General features: G+C 34.8%; 2 protein-coding genes and 2 long non-coding RNA genes across 4 annotated transcripts; 3 read left to right on the top strand and 1 right to left on the bottom strand.

The window, feature by feature from the left end:
* The first annotated feature begins 540 nt into the window (after nucleotides 1-540).
* Nucleotides 541-4428, top strand: LOC110793146 (uncharacterized). The gene is made up of 3 exons (XR_008921586.1): nucleotides 541-896; nucleotides 2267-2353; nucleotides 4231-4428. It is a non-coding gene; the product is annotated as an uncharacterized lncRNA (long non-coding RNA).
* Nucleotides 4429-6485: 2057 nt separating this feature from the next.
* LOC110793142 (uncharacterized) lies at nucleotides 6486-8680 on the top strand. The gene has a single exon (XM_021997981.2). It carries the CDS (start codon nucleotides 6913-6915, stop codon nucleotides 8497-8499), a length of 1587 nt encoding a protein of 528 aa, XP_021853673.1. The 5' UTR covers nucleotides 6486-6912; the 3' UTR covers nucleotides 8500-8680.
* Nucleotides 8681-14983: 6303 nt separating this feature from the next.
* Nucleotides 14984-17387, top strand: LOC110793136 (probable protein phosphatase 2C 65). The gene is made up of 4 exons (XM_021997977.2): nucleotides 14984-15515; nucleotides 15611-16006; nucleotides 16101-16442; nucleotides 16518-17387. The coding sequence occupies exons 1-4, from the start codon at nucleotides 15315-15317 to the stop codon at nucleotides 16959-16961; spliced, it is 1383 nt and encodes a 460-aa protein (XP_021853669.1). The 5' UTR covers nucleotides 14984-15314; the 3' UTR covers nucleotides 16962-17387.
* A 123-nt stretch (nucleotides 17388-17510) lies between these two features.
* LOC110793141 (uncharacterized) lies at nucleotides 17511-22833 on the bottom strand. Its single transcript, XR_002534627.2, has 4 exons — nucleotides 22392-22833; nucleotides 18187-18736; nucleotides 18015-18105; nucleotides 17511-17858 (listed from the first exon to the last, which is right to left on the bottom strand). It is a non-coding gene; the product is annotated as an uncharacterized lncRNA (long non-coding RNA).
* Nucleotides 22834-26815: the final 3982 nt, after the last annotated feature.

The raw sequence follows: 26815 nt of genomic DNA, 5'->3' as shown, positions 1-26815 counted from the left end.
ATCCTATTTAATTATCTTGTTCTAGGAGTTTAGTTGAGCCTAAGGCGAGTGTGTGGATGTGTAAAAATAGGGAGAGTCTTGTATGAGTTTGAAAAATGAAAATATTAGTGGAAAGTTGATGAGACATAGTCTGAAGATTGAGGGTGAGTCTGAGGAGAAAACTCACCCATATAAAGGTAACAAATGGGTTATAATGGTTAAGCTTTGAAAATATATAAAGTGTGTTACCTATCTCTCACACCAAACAAAATGTAATGCAATTAGCTGATTTATTCAATTATATTCCATTTCCAATACCTGAAAAATGATATACTCCCTCTGTCCCATATTAGTTCACTAGTAGAAAAATCGGCATGTGCTTCCCTTCAAGTGCGGGCCTTTTGTAAATTGGCAGCACTTGAGAGCACAAAAATAAAGAAACAATACATATTTACAAGTGCGGGCTCATTTTAAAAATTTGGCAGCACTTGACTTCAAGTGCGGGCTCTTTAACTCAAGTGCGGGCTCGTTTAAACGAGCCGCACAAAATATTTTCTAAAAATAATTCCCAATTTTTTTTCATTTCACGCTTCTCTTCTCTGGTTTCCCTAAAACCTACTCTCACCTCTGGTATTTCATTTCCCGCTTCTATCACCTTCCCCTCTCTGATTTCTCTTCTCTTCCCCTCTCCGTTTCTCTGGGCAGGAAATCAATACTAGCAGCACACACCGCACTCCCCACCGTCGCGTCGCCGTTGCTGCTCCCCACCGTCACATCGCCGTTGCTGCTCCCTACCTCAGCGTCGCCGTTGCTTCTCTCCACCGCCGCGTCGCCGCTGTTGTTCCCCCACCACAAAATACGTCCTCTTCCTTCCGCCGCCACAACACAAAGGCGTCGCTCCTCCTTATCTCATATAGGTTTGTAATTTAAATTTAATTATTTGTTTCTTATAATAAGCTTGTTACTGTAATGACAAATTTATAAGGAAATGACGAATTAATAACTGGAAATCTGTATAAGCATAGCTTGTTACGAATCTGTATAAGCTTAGCTTGTTACGAATCTGTTTAAGCTTTCTTTGGTTTACCTGTTTCTGAGCTTACTAAGGATGCATTTAAGGGTATTGGGTTTACACAAATATGACTCAGGTTTATCACTTTAACCATTTTTTTTAATTGCTCTTTCTAAATATGTTTATTATTGTTTTTGTTTGTCCATACTCGAAGAACAGTGCTGTAATTGCACAAAATAATCAAATATTACCTGTTTATATATTAATCAAATTAGTTAGTAAAGCCGTATTTTAGTTGTTTTTGCAAGGGTGATTGTAGTGGGGTGCTGAATGTAGTATGTAGTCGTCAAGGGAGCCGTGTTTTAGCTGATTTTGCAATGGTGAGTTGGTGATTGTAGTGGGGTGCGGAATGTAGTAGTCAGGGAAGCTATGTTTTAGTTGTTTTTGCAATGGTGGCTGTAGTTGGGTGCGGAATGTAGTAGTCAGGGAAGGCGTGTGTTATGCTGTCGTTGCATATGTGCTGCTAAGAGTGATCACCCTTGTCCAGTTAGTTAGTTTCTTATTTGGATCCTGATGACTTGCATGGTGATGTAGTAGTTTGTACTTCCAGGCTCTAGCTAGTCTTTTCTTTTATTTTCTGTTTAAAATCTTTAGCTAGTTGGTTGGAAATGTGTGTTAAATGTTAATATATCAATAGTTCAATACTTCAATAAATTATTCTTATACTTCTCTACAGTTGATGTGTGGACCTTTGTGGCTTTGTATCTTCAGCTACTTGCTTTGTTGCCTTGTGTATACCCGTAGAAACTTTCTTTATGATGGTAGACTCTAATTTTTATTGTATTCTGGATGAAAGCATGCATAGATGAAATTAGATGCCCACTGATCTTGTATGTGCCTATGTTGAAAAACGATAACTTTATGTTAACCTGCTTAATATTAATCGATAGTCGGAACTTTATGCCTTGAAAGTCTGTATGGCGGGAAAGTCATCCACTACCTATATTTTTGTTAGAGAAGTTTTCCATGTAATGCATACGACTACATGTGAGAAATGATGTTTCCTAGCTGAATTTTTTCTTATGTTTTCTAGCTGAATTTGCAGTTCATGTCAGTTAGATTGCTGAGTTGGAGTTTTCTATTGGAAGCTTTTTTTAACCTTTTGAGCAGTATATAACAATATTTATTTAAATGAGTTTTAGAAACATTAAAAGTCTAATAAACATTTTCCTCTAAATTTTCAATTTTCATGTAACTACTCTATGTTCATTGAAGACGAAGGAGAGATTGGGCAGATATGGTGTCAAAATCGTGCGTCGTCCGACTCAAATGGCTGACAAACCTCCTCCTATTTACAAAGAGGTCTGATTTTCAATTCTCTGTACTAGTTGGTTTAAGATTCTTTGTATTAGATGCTTTGCCTCGATGATCAGTGCCATATTTTCTTTAACTTTTAAGCTATGGCATGCATATATTTCTTGTAATTAGTTTCTTATTGTTTGACGTTTATTAAACTTTATAGAATTTATCATGTATAATTCTTTGCAAGTTGCGATTATGATATTTATATTTTGGTCATTTGTCCTATGTGATTATCCGTTTTTGGTAGGTTAATCCGGTATGAGTTTCTCATAATTTTTGTTTTCATGTTGGTGGTACATATTTTTTTGGTTATTTGCTTCACTTTGCAATGACTCGTGGGTTTCTTTGTTGTTACTTGTAATTGTAAGTGTTATTTATGGGTAGAAACAAGTCTAATAACACCTAAAATGATTTAGAAGTTAATGTTATTTAAGGCCTCTACTAATGAGTTTGCATCATGGGAGGGATGTTTCCTAATATCTCAGAATTCGATGCCTTTATCAAGCCAATGCTTCAATGTCATGTTACTGGAGTGTTTTGGTTGGTATTCCTTATTGTTTAAATATTGAAATTGTGAAAACACTTTATATGGTTTTGCATCACATTTAACTCAATTCTGAACTCATAGTTTATACTAGTTAATGATCAAATAAGGAATTTGGCTGATTTTAAACATAAAACTACTAATTTAAGTGTATTAAACATGGAAAGACTTTAATATACTCATTTTAGTTCATTAGTTGAAAGTTGGGCCCGAAATTAGCCATTTTAGTCAAAATGTTCACAAAAATGGGTGAGAATGAGTATTTGAAACATAAAACTAAGTGTATCAAACATGGAAAGACTTTAAAATAATTATTTAAGTTCATTAGTTGAAAGTTGGGACGGAAATTAGCCATTTTAGTCAAAATGTGACCGATAATGAACTAACGAGACTTAAATGTGCATAACTTCACCAAAATGGGTGAGAATGAGTTTTTGAAACATAAAACTAAGTGTATCAAACATGGAAAGACTTTAAAATACTCATTTAAGTTCATTAGTTGAAAGTTGGGACTGAAATTAGCCATTTTAGTCAAAATATGACCGATAATGAACTAACGAGGCTTAAATGTGCATAACTTTACCAAATGGGTGAGAATGAGTCTTTGAAACATAAAAATAAGTGTATAAAACATGAAAACGCTATAAATACTCATTTAAGTTCATTAGTTGAAAGTTGGGACCGAAATTAGCCATATTAGTCAAAATGTGACCGATAATGAAATAACGTGGCTTAAATGTGCATAACTTTACCAAAATGGTTGAGAATGAGTCTTTGAAACATAAAACTAAGTGTATTAAACATGAAAATACTTTAAAATACTCTTTTAAGTTCATTAGTTGAAAGTTGGGACCGAAATTAGCCATTTTAGTCAAAATGTGACCGATAATGAACTAACGAGGCTTAAATGTGCATAACTTCACCCAAATGGGTGGGAATGAGTCTTTCAAACATAAAACTAAGTGTATTGAACATTGAAAGGCTTTAAAGTACTCATTTAAGTTCATTAGTTGAAAGTTGGGACCGAAATTAGCCATTTTAGTCAAAATGTGAACGATAATGATCAAACGATGCTTAAATGTGCATAAATTCACCAAAATGAGTGAGAATGAGTCTTTGAAACATAAAACTAATTGTATTAAACATGGAAAGACATTAAAATACTCATTTAAGTTCATTAGTTGAAAGTTGGGATCGAAATTAGCCATTTTTATTATTATACGGTTCATTATTTATTTGTTATGAACAAATTAAGTCTTAATTTATTGTACGATTCAATATTTATAATATAACTAATGTGTATATGTAATTTTTGATGGTTGATATTTTAAAGGTATTCAATAATCCGAAGGAGCGACCTTTCACTTTTGAGGAGATAGATGAAGTTCGAGAAATGTTGGCAAACTCCATTACTAGTGATTGTCTTTGATATTTCCTTGTAATGAATCTTAAATTATGGATGCTAGTTTTTCATATAATTGGAATGTAAACGACTTTTATATTTACAATTATATACTATTTAATTTAATTATCTATATAATTGGATAGTTTTTATATGACGTATGGAGGTTAATCAGTGGCGTGGTTCAATTGTAATATGTAGCAGGGAAATCGGTTATACAACAAATCTAAATCAAGTGCGGCTCATTTATAAGCCAAGTGCGGCTCATTTTTATGCTTATGCTGCCCATTTGTATGTCAAGTGCGGGCTCATTTTCAAATTTGGCAGCACCAAATATGTCAAGTGCGGGCTCATTTTCAATATTGGCATCACAAAATATGTCAAGTGCGGGCTCATTTTCAAAATTGGCAGCACCAAATATGTCAAGTGCGGGCTCATTTTCAAAATTGGCAGCACAAAATATGTCAAGTGCGAGCTCATTTTCTAAATTGGCAGCACTTGAAATATCAAGTGCTGCCAATATTTTGGCAGCACTTGAAAAACTTCAAGTGCGGGCAGGTCATGTGCTGCACATGTAAAAGCCCGCACTAAACCCCTTAAAATGAGCCCGCACTTGAAGTTTTTTCCTCTAGTGGTTGTTACACTTTCCTTTTTCGTCCGTCCCAGATTAGTTGTTACACTTCTAAGTCAGGAATGACTCCACAATTATTATATTGTCTCTCTTCCCACTAATTTTCTTTTTGTCCCCACCCCCTCTCTCATTCAATTAAAAAATATCCCACTAACTCCTATCACATCTACTTTTTCAATAAAATAACAATTGATGACCAAACAACCACTTATCACCTAAAAATTTGTGCAAAGGTGAGTGTAACAACTAATCTGGGACAGAGGGAGTAGTAAACATGATCTTAGCTCGGATGAAACCGTATTGAGCTTATATGTAGCTAGACTCTCATCTGACATGAGTTTATATTTTGACTTTATAAAGTGTTTTCCTATAATTTTCATAATAATAGCACCTTTCCCCGTCTCTTTGTGTTAATTTTGGACAGCCTATTTATATTAATATAAGACAAATTTGCCAAAAACAACCTTTTATAACACATTTTTTTGCGAGAAACAACCTTTTAAAAAAAAATTGCGAAAAAGGACCTTAAACTAAAAAAACTTGCGAGAGACAACCTTTTTGTCTTTTCCAGCGTTGATTATTTCTGGCTTCTATAATAAGGGTGATTTTTTTCCCCTTTTTTTTTGTATTTAATACTTATTGTTAATATATGGTTAGTAGTGGCATGTTAGAATTTTCTATAGGGGGACAACAAAAGTGTATTTGCTAAAATAACCTCAGGTGTTCCCTTATAGAATATAGATAAATAAATATAAATTATTAATACTTATTAATTAAGTTTAAGCTATTGTTTCCGCAAGCTTAGAGAAGTGTATTGCTTTCATTGATGCTCATAGCTTCTACGCAATACTTCGTATTACATACACATAGGATCACAAGATAATAAAACAACATATGCACGTAGATGAATATGCACGTAGATGAATAATACTTACACGAAAATGATACCTTACTAAAATGTGCATTCTTAATTATATTGTACGAAGTATTGATTTTAAATGACAGTTAATCTAGATGACAATATTATTTTTAGTGCTACTTCGTGGAGTATATATTTAGAGGACATTTCAACTCCTAACTTGCTGTTTGTTTTGTATATGAGTTGGTTACATGTCCAATTATCAACAAATTTGTTGAATGTGATTGATTAACATTTAACACTAGGGTTGACCAATCTTGAAATGTACAGTACTTCGTATATTAATTCTTCTTTACTTATTTTCCATATAAAAAAATAAAAAACTCTTCTTTACTTAAAAGTAAGTACTACAATCAATTAATCTCTACTCCGTAATATTCTTTCCCAAAAATGTGACAAATATGTCAAAAAAATATTAATCACACTCTTAAATAAGTAAGCACGCTTCCTTGATACCGCGGCAGCAACCGACTACCGGCTAGCAGTGGCAAACTGGTAAATTAACCTAAACCTCAATGGTTAACAAATCAATTTCCTACCTTTCCAACTCATCACGCGTCATCACCGAAACTTCCGGTCATCCTGCCACTTTTTCTCTCTCCTCCTACTCCTTTTTAATCCCTTCCCCTTCTTTCTCCCACCCATTTTTTCTCACTCAACTGTCAACTCCATTGCAATTTCCAAACGAACAAACATCACCCTTATTATTTTTGTCAAACAAAAAAAAAAATCATAAAATGTCAAAGCAGTTTCCTTAGGTTAGGAGAGAGAAAAACTCCGGCGTAAAACCCACCATGATTTCCCGATTTACCCCTGATTTTCCCGTCTATCCCCTTTTTTCTTCTCCTTCTTCCGGCTTTACTCTCGTCGGCGCTAACCACACCTCCGCCAGGTTCTGCTCCCGTTAGACCTTACTTTCTCTCTCCTCTTCAACTGCACAGCATTCAAAAACAATTATTTTTTTACATTTTTTTTCTGCAATTGTAAAGAGAAATTAAATTCTTCGAATTTGTTTGTACTTTTTTTTTTTGAAATTTTATCTGTAGAATTTTCGATTTTCTCTATGAAGAAGCTTCCACACACCACTGAAACTGTGTTAATGGAGTTACCGACGAAGCCGAGCTTTCTACGAAACTTCATGGTGAAGATTTTGTTATTCTGTGTTTTCATCATCTGCTTTCGATTTGCCTATGTCGTAACGATTCGAGGCGAATCTTGCGATGTCGGCGATTTCTGCTTCTTTTCCTTACCGGAAACCTTTAATCTCGCCGGAACTACGACAATCTCCGCCGTTTCATCTGCCGCTGTTGTTTCAAGCGACGCTGTCTCCACCGATCGGGGAAACATCCTCTATACAAGCAGAAATTGGCGGAAATCCGTCCAATACTACTCTTCGGTATTCCAAGATTTGATTGCCGAAGGTTTTCTCTCTCCTGAATCGAAGACTCTCTGCGTCGACACGCCCTTAGGGCAAGAGGTCTTTGCATTGAAGGAGCTTGGAGTTTCTGACGCCGTTGGAGTGTCGAAGAAGGCGGCGAAACCGTTGGTGGTCGCTCTGAAGAGTAACGGCCGTCGTCAGCCGTATGATAATAACACCTTCGATTTCGTGTTCTACGGTGGTGGTGGAAGGATTGATAATTTGAGCAGATTCGCTGAAGTTGCAGAGGAAATTGGAAGAACACTGAAGCCCGAAGGGTATTTGGTTGTTCATACAAGAACAAATGATACGTATAGCTTACATTCCTTAATTGCTTTATTCAATTCTTGCACATTTATTAAATCCCATGAAATTCAAGGTCTTGATAGTGATAATGATGGGGATAGTTTCATAATACGGGAAATAGTGATGAAGAAAGAGGGAGATGGTTCTGATGTGTATAGTAGTAAGGAGTGCTCGGTTGTCCCGGGGTACAAGCAAGAGATAGTTCGAAAAGCGGAGGAATTGATACCAAAGGAGCCATTGAAACCTTGGATTACACTAAAAAGGAATATACAGAATGTGAAGTATTTGCCTTCAATGGTGGATATTAGTTTTAAGAGTAGGTATATATATGTAGATGTAGGAGCTAGGAGTTATGGTTCAAGTATTGGGAGTTGGTTTAAGAAGCAATACCCGAAACAGAACAAGACTTTTGAGGTGTATGCAATTGAAGCTGATAAGTCGTTTCACCAGGAGTATGAGGCTAAGAAGAAGTGGGTGAATTTGTTGCCTTATGCTGCTTGGGTGAAGAATGAGACCTTGTTTTTCGAGGTTAATCATGACCCCGGGGATGATCTTCAGGAGAAAGGGAGTAAAGGGAGAGGTATGGGAAGGATAAAGCCAGTTCAATCTCATGATGGGGTGTCAAATGGTGTTGATAAGATAGAAGGGTTTGACTTTGCTGAGTGGTTGAAGGCGACTGTGACTGAGAGAGACTTTGTGGTGATGAAGATGGATGTTGAAGGGACGGAATTTGAACTTATTCCTAGGTTGTTTGAGACCGGGGCAATTTGCTTGATTGATGAGATCTTTCTGGAGTGCCACTACAACCGATGGCAGAGGTGTTGCCCGGGCGAAAGGAGTGCCAAGTATGAGAAGACGTATGAACAGTGCTTGAACCTGTTTACTTCTCTCAGAGAGCGCGGCGTTCTTGTGCATCAGTGGTGGTGATCTTTGGTAACAAACCATATTTGAATGTCTTTTTAGCCTTTTCTTGTACTTTGTCAAAATGCACTGTTTACTGGTAAATGCAGTTCATGTTTGTGTTTCCCAATTAATTATACATGTTATCTTAAAAGGTTTACTTGTTAGTGAAAAATTACATTTTATTTAGTGATACCACATTCTTTGATTTATTTGTTTCATACAGGTTGATGAGATCTTGTATTCTTCCAATAATATTTAGGTTATGAATCTATGATGTACCAAATCTTCGCAATTCTTTAAGTGACATGATACTGCATTTTCCTTCCTGTGTTTATGAGCCTGCTATAGTGTAAACTGCATTTTTTTTTTATGCTTGCTAATGTTGCTGATTGAATTAGATGGTCTCTTAGTCTCACCTTCCCACTTCAATCAAAGAAAGAAAAAGTGAAAAAAAAGGAAGCATTGATTCACGGAGCTTTGTTGAAATTGATTGCCAAGACTTTATTTTGTGTTTTGTGACCCCTTTTCAATCGTGCGTTTCATTGCAGTTTAGGTTTTCCTTTTTAGTTTTGGCTTAAGAAGATGCTAATTGCACTACAAATGGTGACATTATGTTACATTGACTGGCCATAATCGATATGGCTGTGGCCTGTGGTTGACAGTGAATTAAACTGACAGGAATCATATGCAATATTCATGTGCTGAATGCAAGTCTATTATTTTGCAATTTTCCCCCTATTACCCAATTGATATTCCCCCCTATGTAGATGGATCGAAAATGACATTTCAGGTATGAAATTCCCTGAATGATTGGTAATGTTTAAATGTGACGGTGATTTGATGAGTTTAAGGGGTTAATCAAGAAATAGTTTGTCGGGCCTTGGAAGGTTCATTCATGTACCAATGCTAAGGCTTGATTCCTATGCTTTCCCTACATAGTGATTTTTGCCTTCTTACTTCCCTTTGTTTTCTGTTGGATGGAGACTTTGGTAGTTAATATCGACGACACTTCGTAGCTGGCAGCGAAAGGTAAAGGTTTGGCTGGGGATAGGGGGTGGGGAGTTGGAATTGGGTTGTATATGGAACTTTGGATTTGCGTCTTATCAACAAATACCCCCTTTTAGGAATAGGATTCTTTTGTTTTAGTGGTCCTTGTCATTGTTTTTCTTAACCATGTTTTGTATTAGGCGAGGCAGGTAGAGTTGAATAAACAATTTAAAGCTTTTGTCAACCTAAGCTGATAATGTTTCCATGTGAGTTTGGGACAGATGAAATTTCTCAAGTGATTTTGTTAATTAGTTTATGTATTAAGCTTTTGTTTTATCTGATGGTAATTACTGTTATCATCATTTTGGTTCCCTTCCATGACGAGGATAATTAGTGAGGATTTATACGATCTTTGAGTTTGTAGAAACGAGAATGTATTTCAATGGAAAACAGTCTCTGTATCTGACCTCAGGGTTTAGATTGGTAGAATGTTGATGGTAAAGAGTCTAAAACAGTGGAGATGCTTTTGTTTATGGAAGTATCACAAATTACATATTTTTTTGGTAATTTTTATGTTTACCTCTAATTTGTTTGCATTCAATTATTTCAAGATAGGCATATATGAAGTTTCTGCTTGCAGAGCCCCAGTCATATATTCCCTTTTTGCCCCACCCCGACATGGTTGTTAATTGTAGTTGCTTTAGATATGAATTGGTATTATTAGGTTGTAGTCTGTATTAAGTTTGGTTAGCTACTTTACTACTCAAAATAGCACTTGAAATCTGCTGTGACAACGCGATTTCGTTTGAAATCTAACGCAATTTCCTCAAAAGTTAGTAGTTGCATTCATTCCAGTGCCACAAGAATTACTAGTTTAATTAATTGGTGGATTAAGAAAACAATTGATTGAGTGATGGCAAAGCTGTAGATCTGGTGGCAATCATTGCTCAATAATTGTAACGCCAGATGCAGTATGGCGGTGAGGTGATGCTAGTTTGTTATGAGCATTACTTTCCACGTATGTGGCAATGTCATTAAAATAACGATTGTTTTGCGACTGACAAAACTGGAAGCCTGTGAATTCAAGATGCTGTACAGTTTAAGTAGAACATTCAACACTTTATTTGATTGGAATTCATGTGCACTTTATTATTTTGTTGTATCTACATTACCCCTTCACATTCACTACATTCAATTTTGGAAAAATTGACATAAATAATCCCACCTTTCACTCATCTTCTCAAAATAATCCCAACTTTGGATTATTTTAGAATAATCCAAACTTTAGAGGTTACCTTCTCAAAATAATCCAAATTATCAATTTGCATATGTACAATAGACCCAAAATGGATTAGTAATGACAAGAAAAAAAGACTTCGGATTATTTTGAGAAGGTAACCCCTAAAGTTTGGATTATTCTAAAATAATCCAAACTTGGTATTATTTTTAGAAGATGTGTGAAAGTTGAGATTATTTATGTCAATTTTTCCTTCAATTTTTAACAAACAATGTCATTCACAATATTAGTTGGTCATAATTGGAGATCCAAGCTACCAAGAAACAATAAATCTAGTGAAAGAGATGATTTATTTATGCAGACTACATTGACCATTGAGCCCGTTTATGACTAAACCACACAAAACTGACTCAGATTAAGTGTTAATCTTTTTGGGCTTCATTTGTTGAATTTAGACTCAAACTGTAACTAATGTTGGATGATTTGATTATGACCAATCTAGAACCAACAGGAATCACCTAATCAAAAATTATATTATCACTGTCAGTCATTTATCTTATCTGAACTTATAAAAAATGATTAAATCTTATTGGAGCCGATGAACTTTATTGGACATGATTGAGTTAATAATAATAACAATAATAAATGATGATAATAATATTTATAGTAATATAAAATAATACTCCGTAATAATTAACGATAACAATTAATAATAATAATAATAATAATAATAATAATAATAATAATAATAATTACCCCGTCCATTCTTGAATGTCATTCTTGGAATCTAAGACAATCCAATATAAGTACACTTGTTACCTGAATCTAACCATGTAGGTAGAAGAAAGAAATAATGAAGAGGGTTATCGGGGATAAAGATAAATACTTTGGAGTAAACAAGTGGGTTATTTGAATTTTAATGAGGGTATAATGAGAATAAATGTTAGACCAAGGAAAGATTTCAAAATGGACTATATAAAAACAACCCAATATGGAAAGATGACTAACATTTGGAGGGAGTAATGATAATAATTAATAACAAAATGTCTTAAAATTTTGGCAAATTTGCCAAAAAGGGTATTTTATAACCCAAATTTTACGAGAAATGACATTTTATAATTTTTTTGTGTGAAATCACACTTTAATGTAATTTTTTTTTTTTTGCGAAACACAACCAAATGGTACTTTCCGGCATTGACTATATTTTTTCGGTCATTGACTTCCACGTGCTTCTCACGTGTGGCTTCATTTTGTTAAACTCACCAAATTTTCCTCAAAAAATTCCAAGGTTTAAAACCTAAAGTTGAAAAAAAAATCGAAAATCTCCTTCCTCCCCTCTGTTCTTACCCCCCAAACCCAGAAAAATTGGGTGAAGTTAGCCAACTTAAGCCACATGTGAGCAGCACGTGGAAGTAAATGGCCGGAAAACACTAGTCAATGTCGAAAATACCTTTTGGTTGTCTTTCGCAAAAAAATAAAATCATTAAGGTTTTCACAAAAAAAATCATAAAAGATTATTTATCGCAAAATTTGCGTTATAAAATGTAGTTTTTTTTGTAAACTTGCCTAAATTTTTTTATTGGTAAGGTGAACAAAATACCCCTCAAAGTGCTATATTTTTCATTTGATGTCCTAATTTAGTTGAGCTTGTATGTGGGTATCTAAGGAAAAAGGACCATGGGCTACCTAGTCTGATAGATTTCCAGCGCACTTGGGCCATATTTGGAGGCCGGTCTTATTGAAGTAGTAATTGAGACCGGTCAGATCTAGAAATGAGAATTCAGACTGAGGGTAAAGATCACAGTTTCTACTCCTTCCATTTCTTTTTGATGTATCCATTTCAAAAAGTGGGGAGTTTTAAAGAAAATTGGAATCTTGATTTGTATTGGTATAAGTGTAATGATTGGGTGTAAGAAAAATAATTGTATGTAAGAGATTATAATAAAAAAAGAAGAGAGAAAATAATAAAGAAATAAGGTAAGAGAGAGGAGTGATAATGATGGGTGATAAAGGAGGTGAGAGAGTGGGTATATGGGGAAGGGAAAAGAATTACTCCCTCCGTTTCAAAATGTTTGTTACGTTTGGATTTTGGCACGTTTATTAACGTATAATTAAGATCCTTTTTTTTTAATTTTAAATGTTCTAGATTCCATCATAAATCTCATTCCATCTTTCCAAATTCTGACATTTATTACTCTCTTTGAATATAGTGCAAATATGCTTTCATCTTTTATTTTTTTAAAAAAGACCCTCAATCCACTAATCATTGAAACAACCAATAAGATTGTTTTATTATCAAAATGAACCAATAATTAAAAATCACACAAATTGCTAACTTGCCATAATGTGACTTTTGGTTGCATGTGATTTATTAAGTTGAAAAGTTGGACCAATTAGAAATAAAAGTTGGCTCAAAAAATAATAATAGTAACAAGTTTATAAATAGAAAGATTCTTTATGTAACAAACATTTTGAAACACTATTAAAGGAATACGAAACAAACATTTTTGAAACGGAGAGAGTAAATAATAGGGGTGAGGAAATTTAGGTGGGGAATCTTTAGGTATTTTAGTAATTAGATAGAAATGTAAGGGTATTTTAGGAGAAAATGTATGTCCAAAAATAGAAACGGATACAACAAAAAGAAACGCTTAAAATGGAAACGGATACAACAAAAAGAAATGGAGGGAGTACTTTCTAACACCATCTTTTGGTGTAGTAGTAATCAACGTTGATTATAATTTAGTCGAATTTTAAAATAAAATTAGAATTGATTCCGTGTCATGTATAACTTTTGTTATGTTTTAAAGTGAGTGTTAATTTTTCGTTATTAAAAAGAGTGTAAATGTATTTTATTTCGTTTTACTAAGAAAACAGTGAAGATATAAATTTAAATCGGTATATTACTCCTTCCGTTCTTGATTATTTGTCCCTTTTGAAATCTTGTGACTATTTACTATTGCAGAGAATCTTTTAATTTTTTTCCAATACATATTTCAAAATATATTAATGGGGGATCTTGTTTTGTTCGTCTCAATGTGAAGTTTAACAATATCAAATTTTATATTTCTTTAACGTACATATTCAGAGATATTTACGGTTTAAATATGAAAAGGATGAAAAAGTCAAAAGGGAACTAATATTTAAGGGATGAAGTAATTGACGTTAATAGAAAATATAAAAGAAAAAGGGGCATGAAATTTATTGGAGGTGAAGGGGCATGAAATTTATTGGAGGTGAAGGGGCATGAATTTTTTTGGTTGTGAAGGAAAGAAAATGAAATTTAAAAAATAAAATAAATATGTTTTCAAGGAGTGACACCTGACACTCCAGATTTCTTGCAAATATGCCTGCTATTAAATACAGTATAGATTTGCAACTAGGAAGGGATCCAATACCGAAGTAGGCTTTCCCGCGTTTTATTTCTTCTTACTTTTTTTTATGTTTCGTTTAAGTAATACACAAATTCTTATTTACGAATTGTATACAATAAATATTGTACATTGGAGTAAAAATTAACTCAAAATGTTTAAAAGTTACCCTTGTATAGGTAAAATTTATCAATTTTTTAGTGATAATTTTTTTCATTTTAGTAAAAAATATTTCATCAAGTCACTAATAATGTATAAAGTAATCATTTAACCCTTTAAAATATTATATTTATAATCAAATTTGTTTTGGGAAATTTATTTGATGAGTTATTGTTGAATTGAGACAGATAAATCTCATAGAAATAGGAAATGGGTCCGGACAATCCAATAAGGAAGAGAGTTTGGTCCGCTTGTAAGCCCAATGGAGGTTTCACGCTAAAACAAATGACAATAGTAGAAGTAACTTCTCAAGCTTATAAATTGGTATTTTCTCCTCTTTCTCGAATACGTTGCCACATTGGGGCAACATAGAGTTTCAACCAGACATGTATTTTGGTGTCTAATTTTTTATGAAAGAGGAAAAAATTAGGAAAAAATAATTTCAAACCAAAAAAAGCAACGTTTTTTTTTTATATAATAAAAAGCAATTACTAGTTAGAATTATGCATAACGTTCATTAAAAAATAAGAAATCAAAATGAGAAAATTAGTGGAACAAATCATTTAGTTATTTTTAGCAAGCAATATCCAATTATCCACACAATGTATGAGCATGTTGGCAGTAACATCAAAATGAGATTCTAAGACAACTCCCAAATATAGAAATCAGTCCAAAAAAAGTGGATCCAATAATAGATGATGCACCAATTAGTGAAACATTGTATTTTTAAGAGGTTTTCTCAATTGAGTGCCTAATCTTCTTGATTTTCCAACAAATTTTCAGGGTTGCCAAATCCCTAAAAGAACCCATACACATTCTCAACCACAAAGCTCCTTTCCATATTCCCCTCCAAAAAATCTCCCTTCAATATTATTAATTTTTATGATAAACAAGAATATTTACCATTTTTTCATTTTGCATCATATTTATTCTTATGATACTTATTGGCAACTTTGATCATATACATCCTTCTCAGATTATGTTCCTCCGTTCTAGTTGTCTACGAAAACGGACACTTCTCCAGAATTTGGCTTGATTCATTGAGCAATATTTGCAAAAACAGAAAAATAAAAATAAAAATAAAAATGGGAGCTTGTTGTAGCAAAGAAGGGGATTATGGAGATCGACAAATTGCAAGTTATGAACAAGAATATGAGCAAGATGATCATGTGTTTGAAGGAGATTATGGAGCTACAATTAGACTACTTGGTTCTTCTACTTTCATTTCAATGGCAACCGCACAAGGGAAGAAAGGAATTAACCAGGATGCCATGACAGTTTGGGAGGTAACGTCAATTTATTTTATTCTGTTATTGGGATGATCATTTAACTCTTTACCTTGATCAACTTATAATAAAAATTTATATCATGTTTGTTATAGGACTTTACAGGCGAGAGGGATGTGTTCTTTTGTGGGGTGTTTGACGGGCATGGGCCGTCTGGTCACAAGGTAGCTCGTAATGTCCGTGACAACCTACCGATAGAGCTCTCAGCTGCACACAAGCATCTCAAAACGAAACATCGTAGCAGTAGCACGAGTGACCTTGATGCATTATGTGACGATGAAGATGATGCATTGTTACATCCTTATTCTACAAACACCAAGGCTAATAATGACAGCCACCGTGACGAAGATGGTTCCGATTCAAATCAAGTGTTAAAATTGTGGAAGTCTGGTCTTTTGAGATCATTCAGAGATGTTGATAAAGACCTTAGCCGTGACCCCTCTATTGAGAGCTATTGTAGTGGTACAACAGCTGTAACGGTTGTCAAACAGGTTTATTAATTTTCTAAATCATTAATTAATCATATATTTTCGAGAATTTAAAATGAGCAAAACTAATAAAAAAAATAAAAAATTATGGTTGTAGGGGGATCATCTAATAATCGGAAACTTGGGAGATTCACGTGCAGTTATGTGCACGCGAGGGGAGAAAGGACAAGTAATACCAGTCCAATTAACTGTAGACTTGAAGCCAAGTCTTCCAAGGGAAGCCGAAAGAGTGAGGCGTTGTAGTGGTAGAGTATTTTCACTGGAAGAGGAGTCCCATGTTCTAAGATTATGGCTGCCTGATGAAGATAGCCCAGGACTTGCCATGACAAGAGCATTTGGTGATTTCTGTCTCAAAGATTATGGTCTCAGTTCTACCCCTCAAATCTTTTACAGAAAATTGACTGAACAAGATGATTTCATTGTCCTTGCAACTGATGGGGTAAATTAAATCCCATATCTTTTTAAGTAAAAATTTGTTAGTCAGAGATTATAAATTTTGTAAAATGATTTTCAGGTGTGGGATGTGTTAACAAACTTTGAGGTGGTGAAAATAGTCTCAGCAGCTAGAAAGCGATCTCATGCAGCCAAGTTCCTAGCAGCTCATGCAATTCGGGCATGGAGGAGCAGATTCCCATCCGCGAGAGCTGATGACATAGCGGTGGTTTGCTTATTCTTCAAGCTTCCACCAACTGGAAAAACTATGTCAGATGTCAGCCATATTACACCTGACAGCTTAAGCCATCTCAATTCTTCGGTATCTCAACATACATACAGAAGTATCAGTAGTAGTGATGTGGATGATGGGTATGATTTCAGGGAGAGCAACATCAGATTTCAGGACATTCCAGAAGATTGGGGAGGTGAAGGAGAAAGTCTAGTCGACACATCATTGAATTATCCCCGGTATACAAATTCTCGAAATAAAGGTAGACCAGCATCCAAAAGTGCTGATATTTGATACTTGATTTTGATGCAATTTTTTTAGCTTAGGGGAATGAACTAGTACAGGGTGAATGATTTTTTGTATATATGGTTTTGAGAATGGCAAAATTTGCCTACAATGAGTGGAATGTGAGCGAGCTCTTTGATTATTTACTTAGGGTAAATCCAGTGGGTCAAAAGTGTATAAATACCAAGGTTCTTAAGTTTACCATTTTTGGTTGTTGGAAAGTACAGAGAACTAAAACCTGAAAATATAAGGTAACTATTTTATTTGCCAAATTCATATTCCATAATTTCCCCTTCAAAATATTTATGGAGAGCAGAAAACTAAACAGATCAAAATTTAACAATATATTATACGGAGTATGTATTACTGCCTGTCTATCTATTTTCATAAATTCATAATAACAAACCAAACAAGTGAAAGTTAATGATTTCTTTATATTTCTTGTCTTACTTTTCCACATATTTCAATCAATGTTTACCGAGTGGTATATTTGTACTAAGTAAACAGTACAGAGTACTCCGTACTTAGTATTCCTGTAGCTTTTTCTATACAAGTATATTTTTATTTTTATCAGGATGTTACAGGTTTTTAAATGTTTAAAGGAGAAAAAAAAAAAAAGGTTTACATTTCTTGAGATTTTCCCAACAAGTGATTCAGAATTCAATAACATAAAAGTGTTAAAATGACTAAACCCAAAAGCGTGTGGGAGAAAATCCAGTAAAAGAAGTTAACTCTGAGTTACTAAGAGACCAAAATACATTCATCATTGTAATATACGAAGTATATACCTGTAACACTGTAAGTATACTTGGTTATGGGTGCACAATAACAAGCCCTCGGCTCTAGTAGTAGAATCCCTTGCCATGCCTATCAGTCTAGAGCTCTCGATGCCAATGCGGAGGCCACCTGAGCAGTACGCAAAAGAATAATAAGCTCCATTTCTAAAAGGTTGGAAAGAATAAAAGAATAGACAACACAAGGTCCACAATCTTACAGAAAAGTAAGAGTCTACAACTAAAACCAAGGATTATGCAGTAAAATATTACATAATTGGTAAAATACCTCTATAGGACATAAATAAAATAACACGTGAGCGCATGCACATCACTTGTGCAGAAATACTTATGTTCAATGAAGCCTGAAGAGTGGCCACCTAAGGAGAGGGAGTGGGGAGTTAGGAAGGAAACTTAGAAAGCTTCATCATTTAGAAAAATTCAAATGGAAGAATACACACCACAATAGTGTCGAGATGCCAGCTGAGATCAAAACTCTTTAGTGATATATTGATAGCATATCCACTTAGATCACCGATTATGCAATGAATCTCAACTCCTGTAAAGTAGTATAAAAGGTAAAGCAGTTCGAATGGTGCATGAAGGTATACTACAACGTAGATAGGAACACTGAACACAACAAAGGAATTGTTATCAAGAGTTGCAATATATGGTAGTCCCCTTTCCAGTTCCAGAAAGTGTGCAGAGTGATAAGGATCCAAGAGAAGACATCCTCCAATAACAATATCACAACGGAAAATGCATATGCAAGCATAAGATTATCAAAATGTATTTCAATGACAAAAAAAAACATTGTACATTTCACAATAAGAGGTATAGGGAGGTCAAGGTGTACATCAGAACCCTAATCAATCCAGACTTAAAACAAACAAGCAAAAATTATCTTCTCTATAAAAAACCATTAATATCAGGGTTTTCTGATGTATTGATTAGCCATTTTCCAAGAATCCGGGATGCAAATTTTCATTCCGCCAAGGTCGAACTACTCTCCTGCACAATCAACAAATATCATTACATGACACCATATTGTAAAGCATACAACGGCATTATAATGGTAGATGCTTTACATGCTTATACTAAACTTGGTACTGTACAAAACTACAAACCTCAGATAAGCACAGGTCTCAAGACTCAACAAAGTTAACTAGAAGTTAACACCAGAAGGAGCAATTGAAATGGATGAACTTCAAAACAAAAATGTCGTTCAGAAGAAATCATCGAATCAAAAAGAAAAAATTTAGAAAATTAAGATATCTGAAGAGTAGATAATCATTTTAAGCATGTCAAAGCTCCAAAATTATGTTCTTAACAGCTGCTTCTTGCTAGGCACTCGGCAATAGCATGGCACAGAAGAGTTGCAGCTTACGAAGATATTTTCTTAATTACACACTCATGGAAGAGATAATACAGGAACTATTTTTGGGAGGAATTTGGTGTTTTGGAGATAACATATCCTAAATTGACTTAAGCAGACACTTCAAACAGTTGCAGAAGAAACAACAGCAGTCACATGGGAAAAAAAAGGTGGAGAAAACAGGAGAGTTGATGGGAGCTAATATATTAGTAATGTTACAGAAAAAAAAAAGGAAAAAAAGAATTACTAAAAAATGCAAAATCTAGAGAGAGAGAGACTGACAAGAAAGTTTAACACGATTACATAATTTTAAAGAACCACTAAAGCATTCACCAGTTATTGCCGACAGCATTCTCTTATAATGTTGATTTCTCAAGGTAGGATGTCTATAATGAGACATATCCATCTTAACCGGTCTTAAAAGTTTGTGCCTTGGTTCGTTGCAAAAAATTTATAAGCATAGGATCTATCATGGGGGTGCAGCAGTATAAACTTGGGCCGGTTTGTAAGATCCTTTTATAAGAGTCATTTTGAGGGTTTATTGGGTGGAAAATTACCTTGTATAACAGTTTTTGTTGCACAATCCTACCTCAGGAAATATTCAGCCAATTCAGGTGAGAATACTCATAATTCCTGCATCGACTTCCCAAGAAAGGTGAATAGCTAATTTTATTCCTCCCTCCATTTAATTCCTCTCCCCCCAATCTGACCCTTACTCCAATTAAATTCATTCAATATAACAAAAACAGGAGGTCTTCATCATGTAACAGTTCATAAAGCTAAACGTTATCCTCGCCTATTCTTTGCTTGTCAGCTGAAAATTTAAGGCTTGAAAGGAGAACTTTTGAAAGGTAATTCCAGGTGCTGCTGATGCCTAAAAACCATTTTCAAAGGAGAACTTGTGAAAGCAATTCATTTAGAGAGAAAGGACCAACAATGACATGGCATACCCATAACTTTTGAAGTGCTTCAAGCATCTCAGCACAATGGTACAAGGAAGGAAAATGGTATATTTGAACCAGTGAATTTTTATTTTTCTTGACAACTAACAAAATGAATCAGTGAAATTCATTCTGATGACAATTCCCAAACAAATGTCAAGGAGAGGTCCGCCAATGCCATACTAGTACAAGCAAGCAAAGGAGGAAAACATAATTTCCCAGAGACACCATTGCACATTATTATAAACACATAAAGAAATGTACATAACTGCTTAAATCATCTTCACAACTTGGAGTTTACTCACTGAAACATAATGAACACAAATAGATTACAAATTGATAAGTTACAAGTGTTCAAACCTTCTTTCACATTAAAACCAGATCATAAAGCAACTTAAACTAAAATTTCCACAGGTCAACAGGATTTTTACAGCATGTTTACAAATGCATCCATCATCCGCCTGACAAGTCTCTATCAAAAAATGTAAAATCAATCATATCACCATCTTTCAAAAATGTTCATTCGTCCTTCCATAGGCAAAGTCTTTTCTCATTAAACCTTAAACTAATAATAATTTAATTATTGACAACCTTCATTTACCCAACAAATCCACAATAGGAAAAGGCTTTCAAATATCATGTTGAACCAAATATATAACCACCCCTTACTTTCATTCCCCACATCATAAGTAGGCATCTAGGTAGTATTACATTACACATTTACACCAGTATGAAGAAGATATATATTGGTTTTCCTCAAAGAAAAAAAGAAGACATATATTGGCCATGCTGTAAACCCATTCAATAAGCACCGTCAGATGTAAGAGGCATTACAGAGATAAGAAGAAGGATGAGTAAGAACTGATACCCAGAGGATTAGATTCAGAACCTTTGATCCTTATTCCTAAGGAATTTCTGTCTAATGGTTTAGGGTTCAATGCAGTCCTGACATAGGAATCCTAAGCTTTACACAACTATTGATATATAGAACAACAAGTCTGTTCTGATGAGTGCAAACACAATAAAAGGCTTCAGTTAACATCAACTTATAGCAGGTACCAACCATAGGTTAAATATCTTTAACTGTCCCATGTTCTGTTAGAGTATTAGTCATTATTTACCAATATGTGATTCAAACTGGGGAGCACAAATGAGAAAAAGGATGTAGAGTTAAATGGCAAACATACATGAACTGATGCAGTTCTCCAAGTTTATAAAGAACTAAGTGGTATAACCATAAACACGCCACTTACTGAAATTATGCAACCTGAAGACAAAACATCCTTAGAAACATATTCATGATCTTAAAGCACAAATTCTCCATGAGAAGCCAGCAAATTATAAGTGCTGGCATGGTGACCAAGGGCTACCACACTTTTCCCTGGAGAAAACGGCTCAGAATCCGGCAGAAGAGTGACAACACAAAGTTCCGGAACAGATGTCACTATGAGAGTGGCAATGTTGTGATGAAGATTAACATATGAGACGAAACCAGACACAGTTTCAGGACTGGTAAAATGTACCTTAATCTGAAACAATATAACACTTCAGCAAACAAGAATTCTCCCAATGTTTAACCAAGGCTATACATATTAGTAGATCAGTTAAGAACACACAATTATCTTAGTGTTCCATCATGTGACTCCTAAAGGATCTTCCAAATAATGGTTTGACCTTAACCTTTAATCTGTATTATTGACTTGCACCACCACGCATAACCACGCGACTTATCCTTTACATTTTACAAAGTTTTGCAAATACGCGCTAACATTATTTAGTCATATATTTGCACCACCTAGCTTACATGATCCTGCCACTTATCTTCACATTTTACATAGCTTACAAATACGCGCTATCATTTGCACCATCTAGCTCACATGGTCATACGACTTCTTTTTTAACATTTTAGGTAGTTTTACAAATACGCTCTAACATTATTTAGTCGTTTATTTGCACCACTCAGCTCAAATGATCATGAGACTTATCCTTCACGTTTTACATAGTTTTACAAATACATGCTAACCTTATGTAGTCGTTTATTTGCACCACCTCACTCACATAGTCACATGATCATACTACTTATCCTTGACATGTTACATAGTTTTACAAATAAGCACCAAACAATCTCATTCCATACACTAAACATACTGCAAACCATTTCGTCAACCTTAAAAGAGTATAAAAATTAGTTGCAACACTCACAAGCAAGCATCAATGTGCAGCAAAATTGGTCAATCCCCGCATTAGGAGTAACAAGAAATCAACCCAAACTAAATAAAAACATTGGTAAAGCATAGCTAAACTGATTCTTATGCTTCGTAATAATTAATAGGAGTAAGCTCCAGCATACCTATGAATCATGAAAATCCAAAAAACGGATGGCGCAACCCTAAAAGCAACACTTCCGGCGATTGGTCACCGAACTCTCTGTTTTCCGTCAATTCCACTTTTGTTCCGGTGATTCTGTTGCAAGTAAATTGATTTCTACGCATTTATTTGGGTTCAATGTTGAAAGAGGATGATTCTTCAATTGGAAAAATCAAGGTCTAAAAAAATGGGAAATGTTACAACTTTTGGGCTCAAACTTCTGCTTTTCTTAAAACGAAGTACAAATTTAGAAGCTACGAAGTAACAGCAGAACTGCATCGTTTAACTGAAAAAAGGAATCTGACTGAATTTGAGAAGAAAATGCCGTGCAGCATATTTTGAATTGTGTAAAAGTCATCTACACTTCGTCGGGGTTTTCACCAAAGAGAAAGGGAATGAGGGTTTCATTTCTTTATTGTTGTTTCTTTGGTGGTTTTTGTCATTTTCTTTATCCTCTTTTTTTTTTTAATTATTTCAAATTTCTCTATAATGATATCCTATTCTCTAAGGTTGACATTCTCATTCCCTTGACCACCCTGTTTTCATAATAAATAACTAGTCTTATATGCATGCTATTAGAGTTGGCAAAATCTGACACGACACGATAACACGACACGAACCGAACACGAAAAAAGCGGATTAGTGTCAAGGTTTACACCCGTTTAATTAAACGGGTCAACATGCACGACGCGACACGTTTAATTAAATGGGTCGAGTTAGTGTTGAGATTCTTAACACGAAACCGACACGATTCATACCGATTAAGAAAAATCAACCAATAATTTAATGTATTCGGTTACAAACATTATAATAAAGCCAACTTTATCGAACAAACATGACAACACGACGCGAACCGAACACGAAAAAAACAGGTTAGTGTCAAGAGATTATGACACGATTAGTTAAACGGGTCAACACGACACGACACGACACGTTTATTAAATGGGTCAGGTTAGTATTGAGACTTTTCCAACCCGTTTATATTCAACAAGAACACGAACATGACCCGACACGACACGACACGTTTGCCAGCTCTACACGCTATGCGTGCGAGATTATATGAAAAATAAAAATTGTGTTATGATGATATATGCGTTTTATATAGAGTTTTTACCCCCCTCCCTTAGTACTTTTTGATCTCAAATCAGCTCTTCAGAGCGATTTTTAGTACTAATGTGCTCCTTGTAGTGTGTTTGTAGCTTCAGGTTCATCATTGTAGGAATTAACATATTTTTGTGCATTTCCTACTTATTTGAATCAATACAAGAGATTATATACTTTCGAAAGCGCAAACATTGAGTTGGAAGAATTTTCATGCAAAGCGAATAGTGAAAGAAGTAGAAAACTGAATGTCGTCCACTCTTTTGATCATAACTCAAGTTATACAACTCCAAATGCAGCGATTCAAATTGGGTTGGATTCTAGACTTCAAGAGCTTTCCAACGAGTGGTCACACGCCTATTTCCGACTTATAACGAAGAAGATATGGTGTTTTTAAGATACGGGATCGTGCAGTTTGACGAGCAGATCGTCCGATCGGGCGGCCCATTGCCCGATCGGGCGACGACAACCCCTGAGCGCGAATTTTTGCTTTGTTTCCGGTTTTTTTCTTCTACTTTTGGGCAAGACTATAAATATAGCCCTTAGACATATTATTTGGGATCTTATTTTTTCTAGTACCTTAGTTTATTGCTTAGTTTTTATTTTTTCTCTAAACTTTTGTTAATTACTTTTATTATTGCTTTCAAGTTTCAAACTTTAAATTTCATCCTTTGTTATTCAATTTGGTATTTATTATTTCTTTCCTTCTTTATTCAATTTTAATTATGTTTTCATTAATCATGTTTGCTTTGTTTAAATTAAATATTTGTGAGTAGTTTATATTCTAGGGTTTTGGGAATCCATGAATTAATATGAAGGGATGATTGAATGTTGTTGATTGTTGGTATTGTGGTTAATTCCTATTGATTGATTTCATTTACTATGCGATTAGATTTGCGCAGGTCTAATTGTATTAGTCTAGCAATATCAAGTTAAGATTCGAGAGATGCAATTTGATGTTTAGGCTTGTGTCAATAGGTAGAACTGGGATTAATACGTAGCGAGAGCCCGTTAATTCTAAGTCTATGATTAGTATCGATTCGAGAGAGCATGCTAATCTAATTAACTGTTCTATTGATTATTAATATTGTTTATCATCCCGGATTGTTGTTCATTGGTGAACCTATGCCCTAGACCTCTTAATATCTTATTTATTCCTCTTTTATTATTGTCTTAGTTTTAATATACAAATCAACCAACTTTCTTGTTTCCCAATAGTTTAGACCTTAGTTTTAATAGTAGAAAGAACGCTTGTTTCCCTGTGGATACGATCCTGACTTCCCTTGCTACCTTGTTAGTGGAATTAGGTTTATTTTTTACTAGGTGATACGACTTTAGCCTGTCGAATTTTGGCGCCGTTGCCGGGGAAACGGTTTTATTTCCTGCTATTAATTTTGTGGTCTAGATTATTTTCCTGAGTCTCGAAGAACTTCGTGTTTTTTGGGAGCATGTACATATTTTCTTTTCTTTAGTTTCTCTTTGAAAAAAAATGGATTATTATTCTTTTCCGGTTCCTCTTTGTGAATCTTTTGCAGGTACTTGCAGTAATTACAAAGAAGAGGTGGATGCTTTGCAAAGAGCTCTATATGGTGAAGAGCTTGTCCACCATGAATGCCCAAACACAGAGAGTGATATTTCATTGATCGTTGAGGTTGAAGAATCAATAGTCCACAAAAATAGCTTCCATAAGGAGAGTATGCCTACTTTCTCTTTTCCTTCTTTTTCCTATTCTTCTTTTATTATTGTTTTTTCCTTTTGTTCTTCTTCCTTTAGGCATCCTACTCCTTACTGGCATAGAGTTCGTTCGGACTTTATGCAATTTTTGTTGTTGGTTATCGTGCATGTCCGGTTGCACGAAAGATGTGCGAGTGCGCATGACGAGCTTCTGCGCTCGTTGGTTGGTTATTTACTAACCAAGGTCGAGCGAAAGGCATAGAAGACTTGGACCCGGAGGGGTTCAACGATTATTGAGACCCTTCTCCACTCCTTTAAGCACTGGGGACATTGCTGAGTTTGGCTTTGGGGAGGTATGTGTTATTTCTTTCAAGATTAGTTTATCGCTTTTGAAAAAAAAAATACAAAAATACGTTCCGATGAATACAATATCATGCTTCTCTGTGCCCCTTTGATTGAAAATTGTTTTGATTCTTGGTATTTGATGACGAGCAATGTGGATGTGTTAGCCATGATTTGATATTCGATTGCTTTGTTGCCTTAACATGAGTCAACTCTGACTAACTATTTGTGGACTTGGTGCTTGGCTAGTTGACTTGGTTAGGATGTGTGATAGCTTCCTGGTGTGTCATTGATTTTGAGTATTGGTTTGCAACTGTTAGTAGTGTTTTATGACTCATATACATGCACATTGTGGAGGACGAAGGCATTTTTCTGTTTAGGTAGCCTTCAGATGAATCTAGATACATTTGTTCCCTCCTTTTCTACCCATGTTGTTGCTTGTGCCCCTTTATTCGGTGACTAGCCATATTACAAGCCCATGAAAGCCCCATTGGTTACTAATCCCAAGCCTAGCTTGGGGGAGCTAATAGTAAGTGAGGTGAGGGAGTTGTAGTGTGCTACATTTTGAGCACAAAGTGAGTGTTAAAAAGGAAATAAGGGAGTTCTTCTTATCTTGTTTGTTGTTTGAAAAAGAGAAAAAAAAAAATAATGAAGAGTGAAAGAGATGAGAAGAATAGAAAATATGAAGGTTTCCAAAGGAAAAAAAAAAGGAAATTGAAAAAAATAAAAAGAAAAAAATTCATTACTCTCAGAAAAATTCAAAGCATTGTTTCACTCAAGTATTGTAATTTCTTATCTTTGTGAGTGATTGATTTTAATTGTGAAAGAAAGGCAAGAAAGTATAGTGTGGTTTGTTTGTTGTTTCATCATGTGTTGAGTGGGAGAGTTGTGGTCATCCTTTGTGGTTGATCATGGTTTTGCTAGGATTTATGCTCCCCAAAGCCAAGGCTTTAAGCTCACATTTTACCCAAATTTACCGCACCCCTACCTAAGCCTATCATTACAAGCTTTGAAGACCTTCCGACCTTTGTGCATAGAGTCATATTAATGTGAAAGTAGTTGTTTATCAATGCAAGTTATGACATGACATATTCCGAGTCGACTATTAGGTTGAGTGTATGTTTTTCTAGACACACGAGTGTTGTGAGTTTTGGGAGGGCATTGTACACTTATATGTTGGGAGGAGAGCGAACGGGTACATCTTTTATCAGCCACATAAATGAGTGACGAGTGTGTGAGCACTAGTCTTGAATTCCATTGTTCATTTGTGGTTCGCTTTGCGTGACGATT

Source organism: Spinacia oleracea, chromosome 5 (genome assembly GCF_020520425.1).
Source record: "Spinacia oleracea cultivar Varoflay chromosome 5, BTI_SOV_V1, whole genome shotgun sequence".
Taxonomy (NCBI): Eukaryota; Viridiplantae; Streptophyta; class Magnoliopsida; order Caryophyllales; family Amaranthaceae; genus Spinacia; species Spinacia oleracea.
Note: the sequence above shows the minus strand (reverse complement) of the source record. Positions and strands in the feature narration are given on the sequence as shown.

Bases quoted from the DNA above. Each gene is read 5' to 3' on its own strand.
- LOC110793142 (XM_021997981.2), top strand. From the start codon at position 6,913: ATGAAGAAGCTTCCACACACCACTGAAACTGTGTTAATGGAGTTACCG.
- LOC110793136 (XM_021997977.2), top strand. From the start codon at position 15,315: ATGGGAGCTTGTTGTAGCAAAGAAGGGGATTATGGAGATCGACAAATT. The intron at 16,007-16,100 runs GTTTATTAATTT...TTATGGTTGTAG, and splicing joins CTGTAACGGTTGTCAAACAG to GGGGATCATCTAATAATCGG. The intron at 16,443-16,517 runs GTAAATTAAATC...AATGATTTTCAG, and splicing joins TTGTCCTTGCAACTGATGGG to GTGTGGGATGTGTTAACAAA.